The 12120-nt window shown below is 37.6% G+C and overlaps 1 protein-coding gene across 1 annotated transcript in view; it reads left to right on the forward strand.

The window, feature by feature from the left end:
- Positions 1 to 12120, forward strand: part of MUSK (muscle associated receptor tyrosine kinase) — a 73484-nt gene that overhangs the window by 23471 nt on the left and 37893 nt on the right. The window contains 1 exon segment of the mRNA XM_080667805.1: positions 10422 to 10451. Within this exon segment, the coding sequence (XP_080523931.1) occupies positions 10422 to 10451 (30 nt within the window).

Below are 12120 nucleotides of genomic sequence, written 5' to 3' on the forward strand. Positions count from 1 at the left end.
TTGTTTATAATAGAAAACATTTTTAAAGAATTTAAATTTGCATCAATAAGAAACTGATAAAATGTGATGAAATTCCATGCAGCCATTAAAAAGTATATTGATCTGTATGTATTGATTTCTAAAATTATCTACCATACTAGAGGCCTGATGCATGAAGATTCGTACAAGAATGGACAGTCCTTCCCCTGGCTGCTGGCACTGCCTTCACTCCAGCCCAGAGCCGCCTTTCTGCCTTTGCTCCAGCAGAGCCACCTTTCCATCTTCCCATGCTGCCCAGAGGCCCGGAGTGGCTGGGGCAGTGCTGAACGCCTGCGTCATCACTATGGCGACGACGCAAGCATCCCGCCCTGCCCCCCACCGCTCAGGCACCTGTGTATGCAAATTAACCTGCCATCTTTGTTGGGTTAATTTGCATACTCACTCCTGATTGGCTGGTGGGCATCGCAACGGTACAGTCGATTTGAATCTTTTTCTTTTATTAGTATAGATGTGTGACTTGGGTCTATCTCCAATCTCTGAGCCTCAGTTTCCTCATCTCTAAAACAGGGGTAAAAATGGCACCTATCTCTTAGGGTATTGCAATGATAACATGAATCAATATAGGCACACTGTAAACAACACATAATTATCTGCTTTTTAAATTATTTATTTAATAATTACTTATACAGTGCTTACCATGTGCAAGTTACTATTCTATTTCTTTAGAAATATTAACTCATTGTCAAAGCAATCAATCCCTATGTTGATTAGGTATTAACAATACTTAGCTGAAGAACTGAGGTTGAGTGACATGGATCATGCCATTTCCCTAGGGAAGGAACCCATCCATAAAGACAGTAAGCTCAGGGCCTGCACACGGAAGTCAGGGAGCCGTCATGGTGGAGTGGGAAGTGAAGGGGTTCAGAGATGCACAGCTGCTGGGGGATTCTCTCCACCCTTGACTCTCCTTCATTACTTATGGGCAGACACCTGGAATTTATGATTCTACAGTGGCTTGGAGGATCCAACACAAATTCAATTTGGGTTCTGATTTCTCATTGAACATTTTCTATACTTGGTTGGGTATTATTGACTCATAAAGCAAAATAAATATAAGTTCCCATAGGAAAGGGAAGCACTCTGTGGTTTCCCAAATTCCGTGGTCACCTAGAATGCAGAAAAGTTGTCAACCTCACAACTATGGAGACCCTTCCTTTGGAAAGGCTAACCCCTGTCTCAGGTACCTATGTAACAATGGGCTTTAGGGATGATTTCATAGCAGGATTTAATGGGGGCAGAGAAATCTATATATTTCATACACTCTAAGATGCTCATTTTAAAATATTTTACCATATCTGGGAGGCACTGCAGTCATTGGTTTCTTACAATCACCATTAACTAATTATTTGTTTCTTTGTTGTACATTTTAATATCTCTGAAATTGAGATTTGTCTTATTGGTCTTAAAGGCAATCACCTGGTTTGTGGCTTCCTCATCCAGCTAAAATCATTTCTTAGCTTCCTACAAATACGAGGATGAATATACAATGATAAAACAAAGATAAAGCAATCATACTGGCTCACAAAGATTTCCTTATATTTCTTCTGCTTGAGATCGTTTCTTTTAATTAGAAAGAAGCATTCTGTTCAGTAGCAAGATTCCAGGTATTCCTTCCCTCCACAACATTTATGTTTTCTTCATATTAGTTCTGTTAAATTGAAAACAGAGATAAAATGACTTTTCAGTGCCCTATACAAGGAATTCTCTTCTAAATCAGGAGACGGTACATCTGTATCTTCAATTTGCTACATGTTCCGTTAGGGGTGGTGTGTATTCAAAGAATGATCGCTCTATACCAGCCGTGGGCAAACTACGGCCCACGGGCCGGATCCGGCCCATTTGGCCATTCTATCCGGCCCGCGGAGCCAAAAGAGCGGAGGATTCTCTTGCTCTCCCCTCGGCTCCTTTACTTTGAATTTATATTAGTTCACACAAACACTACATCCATGCTTTTGTTCCGGCCCTCCGGTCCAGTTTAAGAACCCATTGTGGCCCTTGAGTCAAAAAGTTTGCCCACCCCTGCTCTATACTGTTTCTCTTATGTATCTTTACTGAAACAGTTTTCTCACCAGCACTCTAAAGGCCAGGAATACAGACACTTGTGGCTGGAATATGATGATCTGAGTGGTAGTGTGGCATTTTCAAGGACAGGCTTCTATCATGGCAGCTTTAGAAAACCTCTGAAGTGCAAGATTCTCACTTTACCTTTCTGCTTTTTGACCAGAGGGATATTATCCCTTTTTAAAAAATGTGTTTAATAAACAGTACATCACAGAAATTAAGTGCTTTTGATATGATAATGTAATTCTTTTTTTTTTTTTTTTTTTTTTTTTTTACCCAGAGAGGTCATTGTTATGAGTTTTTTCAGTATTAGAAAAGATCCATTTAAAGATTTTTAAAGATTTTCAAATATCTAATTTTCTTATACTTCCCTTATCTTCTTTGACTTACTTATTATGAAATCGCTTATTTATCAGAGCTGAGTGTAGATCTTACTGCATTCAGACAAATCCTGTTTTGGGTACAAAAACTGGTGAAGTGTAGAGTATGTGTGATCCAAATTAAAATAGATGGATGTTAGAATGTCTTGGGTTCCTGTGGATTGCATTTTCTATTACAACCTTGTTTACCCTTGGAGCTTTAAACCATTAAGACAAAAAAAATGGGCAAAGTTGAAGCTGGAACCAAGGGAGGGTTCTCAGTCAGCAATACTAGTGGGAAGAGGTGGCTTAAGATCAGGACAAAGCTGAGAGCCCCAGAAGCAGACCAAGAACAAGGACAGAGCCCTTCTAGGCAGAAGGTTATTGTAGGCTTTCCTGTGGCTTAAACAACTTCTCATTTGCAGGGGGTTCCCAAAGCAGAACCCCGTGTCAACACTTGGGGGAGGCATTAATGAGGATAGAAGGATAGCCATTTGGCAAATTTAAGTGGCCTCAAAGCATGAGTGCCCATCACTTATCGGGGCACTTGAGTCTGTCAGGCTATTGCTCAGCAGTCTGAAAGGCTTCCCCACATACTCTTAGGGCTGACCAGTTCTATTGAAGGCATTTTTTAAAAAAATTTTTGGAACATATGCAGTGCGTAAGACAATAAGTAGAGTTCCAGAAGACCAAAATAAATTGTGTGTGTGTGTGTGTGTGTGTGTGTGTGTGTGTGTGTGTGTGTGAAAATGTCCACACATATAACTATCAGAAATCAGGACTAATTTCAGAAATATTAGACTTCAGCTGTCTTCTTTCCTAGAGATGAGATTTCCTTATTGGATCTAGAGAAGTGGAAGCAATCATGTAATGTTTACACATTTGATTTGCTTTTTTCTTTGTTTATGCTGCAGCTCTTAATATGACAAATGCCACAGAGAGAGGTATTTAAAACCCCAGTGTGTGCTGTGCTCTCGGTGATTGCAATTTTAATAGAATTTGCAGTGATCCTGTTCCCGGCATCGATTCTACTTTTTGATGCCACTAACAGGTTTGATTTGTTGTCATGAGTACCTGTGTATCTAAAAGCCAAACCAAAAAAAAACAAACAGAGGCACAAACCTTTGATATTTCTGGGAGTTATCAAGGGGAAAATTAAATCTGCATGATTAATAGGGTGCATGCTCTAAAAGAAGAGTTTGACCCATGCATTCTGACTTTAGGGGGTATTATGTTGCATTCTCATCTAAATAGTTCTCTAGTGCTTTTAAGAAACAGTGGTAAAGTGGTCCTTTGGTTGAAGAGTTGTCAGTAAAGGCCTCTAAGGAAAAAAAGTTATATCATTATTTTAGGACTGAAAAGACAATAGTTCAAATTAAGGAAGAGTTAGGCCCTCTTTAATGGCAGGTTTAAAAAAATGTGTTTCAAAAATTTGTCTTAAATTGTTTAAGATAATTGAAATGTTTAATATAATGTTTGCATTATGTTATTTGAAATGAGAAACTATCTGAAATATGCATAGGCAAGCTTTTTATTTCCACTTTTTAGGTATTAAAATAAGATGCACAAGTGCAAACATGCACCAAAGAGGAAGTGTTCTTTGTCTTTTCATGCATTAATTCATCCAACAAAGATTCATGGAGTGATTTTGCAGGCAGTGTGCAAGACAGAGAAGGCCAGGCCTTCACCACACTTCATTTCAAAATGTAACTAACTATTTCAATCATGCAAAGATATCCCAGAAAGCTATTAGAACTCTATGGCAAAATGGAATTTGAATAATATTGCATTCAGTTATTTCCTTCAAAAATAACTTTCAAATTTTAATTAGTATATTCATTTCCATGAATACAAGTTTTCATGAATATATAAGGCATAATTTTTGGAGGAAGTTTAATGTACTGGATAATTACATGGACTCTAAACTCTTGAGAACATTACCCTGGTTCCAGAGTCTACAGTAAACTGTCTAAGTTCAAATCCTGGCTCCACTACTTACCACCTGTGTAACTTCAGGTAGGTTACTCAGTCTCTGTGCCTCAGTTTTCCCACATGTAAAAATGAGGTTAATAATACTCTAACTCAAAGTTATGGAAGGATAAACTTATATATTTAAAGCTCTCATAAGAATTCTTGGCAGAGAATTATGATTCAAATAATAGTTATTATCAATGTTTTAGTTCTATGGCTAATATAACTTCTGTGCAACAAAAGAAATATTTAAACACTTGTGAAGACAATTATAGTTCTTTATTCTGTGTGTTATCTTTATCTTTGAGACAGAAGTATTATAAAGTTCAGTGGCAAAGACAAAAATTTCATTTAAAATAGAGTTAAGCCCAGCTGGAGTGGCTCAGTGGTTGAGCATTGACCTATGAACCAGAAGGTCATGGTTTGATTCCCGGTCAGCACACATGCCCAGGTTGCAAGCTCAATCCCCAGAGGGGAGTGTGCAGGAGGCAGCCGATCAATGATTCTCTTTTATCATTAATGTTTTTCTCTCTTTCCCTCTCCCTTCCTCTCTGAAATCAATAAAAATATACTAAAAAAAAAAAGAGAGTTGGTTTTTATTAACTTTGGTCCTGTCAGAAGAATAGCAGTAGACTTCAAATCTGGAATGGGCCCTAGATGTCACATAACTCAATCCTTTACTTTGCAGATAAGGAAATTTAAGACCAGAAATATTATTACTTTGCTCAAGTTAGCAAGGAGCTTGGATGTCCTGATTCCAATGCCAATACATCTTCCATTAACCCATCCCCATCCTTCCTTTCTCTCTCAGGCTTTAGCATCGGATAAACCTGGGTGTTAATCCTGTTTCTGCAACTTACTAGTTATGTGAGGTTGGATAATCTATTTAACCTCTGCAAGTCTATTTCCTCATTTGTAAAATGGAGGCATATCACTTAGAGCAGGGGTCCTCAAACTTTTTAAACAGGGGGCCAGTTCACTGTCCCTCAGACAGTTGGAGGGCCGGACTATAGTTTAAAAAACAACAACTATGAACTAATTCCTATGCGCACTGCGGGGCCGGGACAGGCAGGGCACCCGGCAGGCTGGATAAATGTCCTCGGCAGGCTGCATGTGGCCCGAGGGCCGTAGTTTGAGGACGCCTGACTTAGAGCATAGAGTTCTTAAACTATCCAGCGCCTACCTGGTAGCTCTTTGATACACACTGGCTGTTGTCGGTATTGTTATGTTGTTTACATTGCTTAAGAGCTGGAGGACTTCTACCCAGAGAATATTGCTGGTTAGGCTTCTCAGATTTCACGAATAGAATGTCAACATTACCAACTGCTTCTCTTGCTTCCAAAGAACATAAATCTACCCTCAAGCAGCAATGCTTTGTACCTGCATACTCCGTACTTGTTAGAGATTATAACTTTGCCTTGGCCCCACTGTGACAAGCGATCTAAGAGCTGTGTGAAGATGTGCCTTTGCTGGAAAACTGCAAAGCGGCTGTTTAGAGCTAACCTGTCCGATAAACAAACAAACAAATAAATAGTATAACAACATGAAAGGGAAAGTGACCTTAGTGCACATCCTGAATTACATCATATGTTACTCACCACATAAATAGCTATTTGGCAAAAATCTTGTTGAAAATATTGATCATTCCATCACTCAATGCTCTGAAGTAAATCTCTAGTGAGAATTAGCTTTTAAAAATTTAGTGTCTTGGCGGGGGGAAAGTGGTCTCTTTTGAGAAACTGGCATTTTACTTTACTTCCTGTAATGAGAACTGTTTATTTTCTTTTGTGTCATTTTTTGCCTTAGCTGGCATGTATCTCAGAATCCAATTTGAAGCTTAGTCCTAGTATGTTACAAAAAACCAACCAGAAGTCTCCTTTTCCCTGACGCTAATGTGTTATTTAATTTCATTTCTTTTTGGTATACTCACTTCAAAACTTCTATGGAAAGAGGTGGAATTAACTAAGCTGATGGATTAATGGAACTTTTCCTTCAAGGTAGTAGTTCTGAAACATCAGTGCAGATCTTATTAGAAGGCATAGCTCCAGGATGCATTCCCCAGAGCTTCGGATCTGATAGGTCTGTGTTAAATCCTTTTAACAATTTCCTAAGATCCTTATGCAGATAGCCTATGAACCACATTTTGAGAAACACTAATTTGAGGATTTCTACTTGGAATGTCTTTATTCCAGTTGAAGCTTAAAAATTTAAGGAGAAAATTAGCTTTCCATAATTAGTAAGATAAATGTTAGAATAGCTTCAAATGTATTCATTTGTTGAGTACCTACTATATTCCATGTAATGAATTAATTCCTAAGGAGATAGAGATAAATAATGGTTTATTTAGTAAGGAAGATAGACATGCAAGGAAGTAATTACAATAGTTAAAGTTTAATATATTTGCAATGATAGAAGTTTGTACAGGATACACACACAGGGTAAGGGAGATAGTGAGAGGTCAGGGGAAGCTTCAGAAATGTGAGGTCCAACGGGGCTTTGATTGATGAATCCCAACCAGCTCATGGTACAGATCATATCACAATGAGGGAGGCAAAATGCAGGTTTATCATGCAAGCACAGGTTTACACTGACTCATAACCAGGGAGTAAAAGGACTACAGAGTTTGGGAGAAGATCTATTAGTGGTGTTATAAAAACCAGAGTGAGCTGCAATTTGACTCACAGACTAACACTGAGATTATACTCTATGGTATCCTCTTTTGGATATACCGTAGTTTTTAAATGGGTATATAACTACTATCTCGTCAGCATGGGAACCTACCGTTTAGGCATGTAGAATCCCTTCTCAAAGGTCACAGAAATGTTCCCAATTGAAGACACTTTGATAAACAGGATGCTATGGTGTCACTTAAGATTAAGGTTATGGCTCCTGCTTCTTTCCCCAGCTGAAATTTCTGGTTAGCTATAGTAATAGTAATAATAATATATACGGTATATAAAGAATACATTTTGGTTTTTAATAAATGTTAGCTTCTTTGACTGCCATCACAGCTCAAGTATCTTCCATTTCATGAGAGCAAGTACAAAATGTTATTTGAAAATAAACTAGGATTTTTTGTTTGTTTGTTTTTGTTTGTCAATCCTCACCTGAGGACATTTTGTCCATTGGTTTTTAGAGGGAGGGAGGGGGAGAGAGAGAGAGAGAGAGAGAGAGAGAGAGAGAGAGAGAGAGAGAGAGAAACATTGATGTAAGAGAAACATCGATCGGTTGCCTCCCACAAACACCCCGGCCAGGGTTGGGGATAGAACCTGCAACCTAGGTATATGTCTGGAATTCGAACCCACGACCCATAGGTGTGCAGGAAGCTGCTCTAACCACTGAGAAATACCAGCCAGGACAGAAAATAAACTATTATTTTGATACCAGATGTACCACGATTATATAAGCTGTTAATATTTGAGGAAGTTGAATGAAGGATACCTGGAAACTCTCTATACTATCTTTGCTACTCTTCTATAAATCTAAAGTTATTTAAAAATAAAAACCTTTCAAAAGGGTAAAATAAGAAAGGTTTCTGTCCTGGTAATTACACAGGTTAGTTCTCCCATTAAAACCAGAAAAAGAAAAAAAAGAGATTCTTTTTAAAAGAATAAAAATAGTGAATCGGAACTGAAGTCCAACTTTTTATCGGCTTATGGTTAAACCACTAATACCTTTTCAGAATTATTTTAACAAAAATACTCTTAATAGTTGGTCTATCTATGTCTGAGACTGAAGTAAAAAATAAAACAAGTTAACTTCATGTGGCTAGTCTCTGAATTAGCTGGTAAACACTTCATGCCGGTAGTCGTTATTCATCACCCGTATTTACAAGCTCGGAAAATGTTATTATGTCAAAGGCCACAGAGATGTTTCCAACCCAAGCCACTTTAGAGGATCGTGATGTCACAGAGACAGGCGAGCCTTCCTTTGAGAAGAGAGTCGCTGTCTGTGAGGGTGCTGTGTATGTTTTCTAAGGGCCTTGCACTGGGACTCCTTCAGAGATGGAGCCACGTGAATAAACCTCCCCAAGCACAGCTCTGCTTCAAAGGGAGCAGAAATGTAAACAGTGGGCACACCAAGATCAGATTTGTTTGCTTTAGCATCCAAGAAGTCAGGGAAGAAAGACCAGGTATTGACTTAGGTTTATTGTTATGTATATCAGATTTTCTTTTAATGATCGGAAAACAAAACAAGATTCAGTTCAGAAACCATGTACCACAGAGCCTCAATGTGATCACTTTTCAACCACCCCTGGGCCTATACTTTTTAAGTAAAAAAAATAAAAACAATTCAAATGACCCTTTTTGTTTTTTGTGATGCTTGTCTTCTAACAGGAATCTCCAATATCTAAAAGAGGATGCTAGATGAGACAAATGTAGCCTTTTACGAACTGATTCAAAGAATACAGTATTGATTAGCATCCACGTTTTAATAACAGGGCCTGAGGAATGGATTTCTCTTTCTACGGCACATAGAGCTGGTACAGAGGGGACAAGAAAACAATGAGGAATTCTGTGGTCTCGTGCTCTGGTGGTCTTGTGTTCAGTGCCAGCAGTGGTGCCTTTAAGAGGTTTAGAAAAGAGAATTACTCTGACATTTTAAAGGTATGTTATCCTAGATGCTTAAGAACAGGACAGGCTCACTTACGGTGAAGACTGATCTTTGCTAAGGAAGCTACAGGCCTGGGACGTGACTCCCCACCATGGCCTGCCCAGCTGGGAATTTCTGATCAGAAAAACCTGCGTGGTTACTCCCAGTCACTGAGCTTGTCAGGGCTGCCATGTGAACCACCCTGAGCATGTCAGGTTTATTACAGAAGTTTTTTTGTTCACAGAAGTTTTAAGTAGTCTTTGATCTTGTTACTTAAAAAATAAATAAGAACATGCCACTGATTTGGTTGGTGGAGGCAGGAAAAGTTCAGACAGAGAAAACTATAAATGGGAAATTATGAGTTCATTTACATTTAACAAGATTGGGTGTTAAGTGTAGAAATGAGGCCTTCTCACTATGATGCTACATACAATGCAAAAAAATTCTGGCTCTGCACCTGCAGCAAATCTATCTCAGATTCCTTGTCTGGAAAATCAGCTGAGTAATATCCATTATGTACAATCAGAAGGATATGGTCAGGGTTAAATGAGATAATATACAATGTGTGCAAATACCCATAAACTGTGAAGAACTATGCAATGTATTTTCAGCATTAAAAGTAGTTAACAATAGCATTATTTATAATTATGTTGCATTTAACTTATCACTAATTTGAAGAAAGGTCTAAATTGACATGAACAAATAAACCTTCCCAGAAAGAAGGGATCTGTGTCTGATACGGTTATATTAAACCTTGTCTCTTTTCTATAATTTTTTTAATGTAATGAATTCTCAATTCTGTATACCCAAGTTAGACATTTTTACATTTTCTTTGTAGCTTGCTTCACCCACAGTTTCCTAGCAGATGGTGAATTCATCCTCTGTGCTCTGAGCAGCCTCTGAGAGCTGAAACAGAGGGAATCTCTGCTGGTGACAGGCTCTGTTCTGCAGAAACCCCCTAATCCTCTGTTTACCACAACATGAGTCTATTGCCATAGAAATGATAGCTGAGATCCCAGATTCAACATCACTGACTTCACAGCAGGGCCTTGTAAGAGGAGAAGCCACGCTAACAGGAAGAAACACATTTTGTAAGAGCAGAGTAGGGAGTCTGTTACCTTGAAAGAAAAGGTAATTGTGAACGTAAATAAAAATGCATGAGTGAGCTATGTTGTTGGTGTGCTGTGGTTTACTTTCTGTGTAGTACTGCCTGGCTAACAGCAATCATTTGAAATTTTACATCACGTATTAGTTAGCTTTGAAAAGGTCAGCCTTTCCCTTGATTGCATTTGTTTTTTATTGAAATAAGAAACAAGCAGATTCTAATTACTCGTTGCACAACTGATATTCCCTTTTCATGATGTGTTTTTGTTTGTTTTGTCTTATTTCTATTAATAGAAGAAACTGAACCTGAGCAAGATAATAAAGGTATTTTTTTTTCTTTCTGCACTGCTTCTTTTAAAATGTATGGCTCCATTCAATTGTTTATTTCTGCTGACCTCATAAACAACTCTAAGTGCCTTATTTTGTAAGGAAATAACAAACGGTGTATGGGGAATATTAAATTAGCATTTCACGGAGTGTTATTAGATTGGCTAATCTATTATATAATGTACTTGGTGACTATTTTATTAAGAAAAGATTGAGTCAACAGAAATTTTAAACTTGGTATTCCAAATTCTGAAAATGCAGACAAAGTGAAATGAGATAAATCAGCAGGAGACTATCAGTCTCACACAGGCTGGAATGGAAAGTAACCTTTTGACTGAAAGTCTTTGGGGAGGGGAGGGTGTTAAAATTTTTGAAGAAATGTAGAAGTGTCAAGGTGCCAGCTTGGGTTTTTATTGTTATTATCATAAGAAGATAAGTATTGTGCAATTGCTCCAAACCAAACAAATTAATTTTCAATTGTATATAGTGCAAAATAGCTAAAAATTGTCTGCTTAGGGAAAAAAAAAACCTATCCTAGAACAAGTTTTCCTATGACCAACATTAGGCTGGTATTATTTGAAACGGCACCTCCGTATCATAGTAACTCAAATATGCTATTTGAGCTGTGTCCCTATTTCTAAACATCAGGCTACTTACAACTAAATTTAGATAAAACAATTTCACCTGCTCCTGTGTAATTTTTTTTAGTTTAGTTTTATTTGTGTTTGCTTGCAATTTACTCCTATCAGCCACTTTTTATTTAAATCAAGTAACCTTAAAAACTTCTGTAAGGGAAACTAGAAAATTATAAAGAAAAGAACAAGAGGAAATAAAGTCCATGAGAGCGCATTGTGTCCTCTGAAATAATTGCTCAAACAGCATTTACATGGGACTGCATTCCTGTGGTCTTATTCCCTTACCAGAAAAAGTGAGGTAATTCATCTCAAGCCAAACCGCTCATTAATTTCAGACTTCATTTGGATCCCCTGCCCATTGGGCTCCATCGCACCACAGTGCAGTTTCAAAGTGAATAATGGCTGTAACTCCTGATTACAAGTCCAGATTGTAACAGTGATAATCAATAATAAAACTCATGTATTTGAAAGTGCTTTGAAAAATGGAGAGACAGACAGAGAAAGCAAGAGGAAAATGATACGGTTCTATTATAAAGGACTTTGGAATCACTCGCTACTTAAGCACAATTTTGAATATGAGATTCTCAACCTTCAGTTAGCACCATAAACTTAACCAAGAGAAATTAAAGGCCCAAACTTATGACTAGATATCATGAGAGAAAATGCAGGGATAAATATTGCCCGTGTCTATTTTCCATGTTGCCAATGAACAATAGGAAAGGAAATGGGCAAGAGCTCACAGTGAATTGAAGAATGATGGATAACTCTATTGAAAGAAGACTGGATCTTTTTTTTTTTTAAATCCATATCAAAACAGATGTAGACATGTTCCAAATTACTAAGTATTGTCATACCCCTTCTATTAAGCAAAAACATTTTTGTATTATCTTTCATGCAAATAAAATACAAGTAGGAATAGTCAATGGATATTTTACTTGATATGAAACATATCACATTACTTTTAAATGAATGACCTCAAATGTAATTTCAATTTGTGGTTACCACTAAAATAATGGGAGTTTATTATTGAA

Source organism: Plecotus auritus, assembly GCF_963455305.1.
Source record: "Plecotus auritus genome assembly, chromosome: 5".
In the NCBI taxonomy this organism is placed as follows: Eukaryota; Metazoa; Chordata; class Mammalia; order Chiroptera; family Vespertilionidae; genus Plecotus; species Plecotus auritus.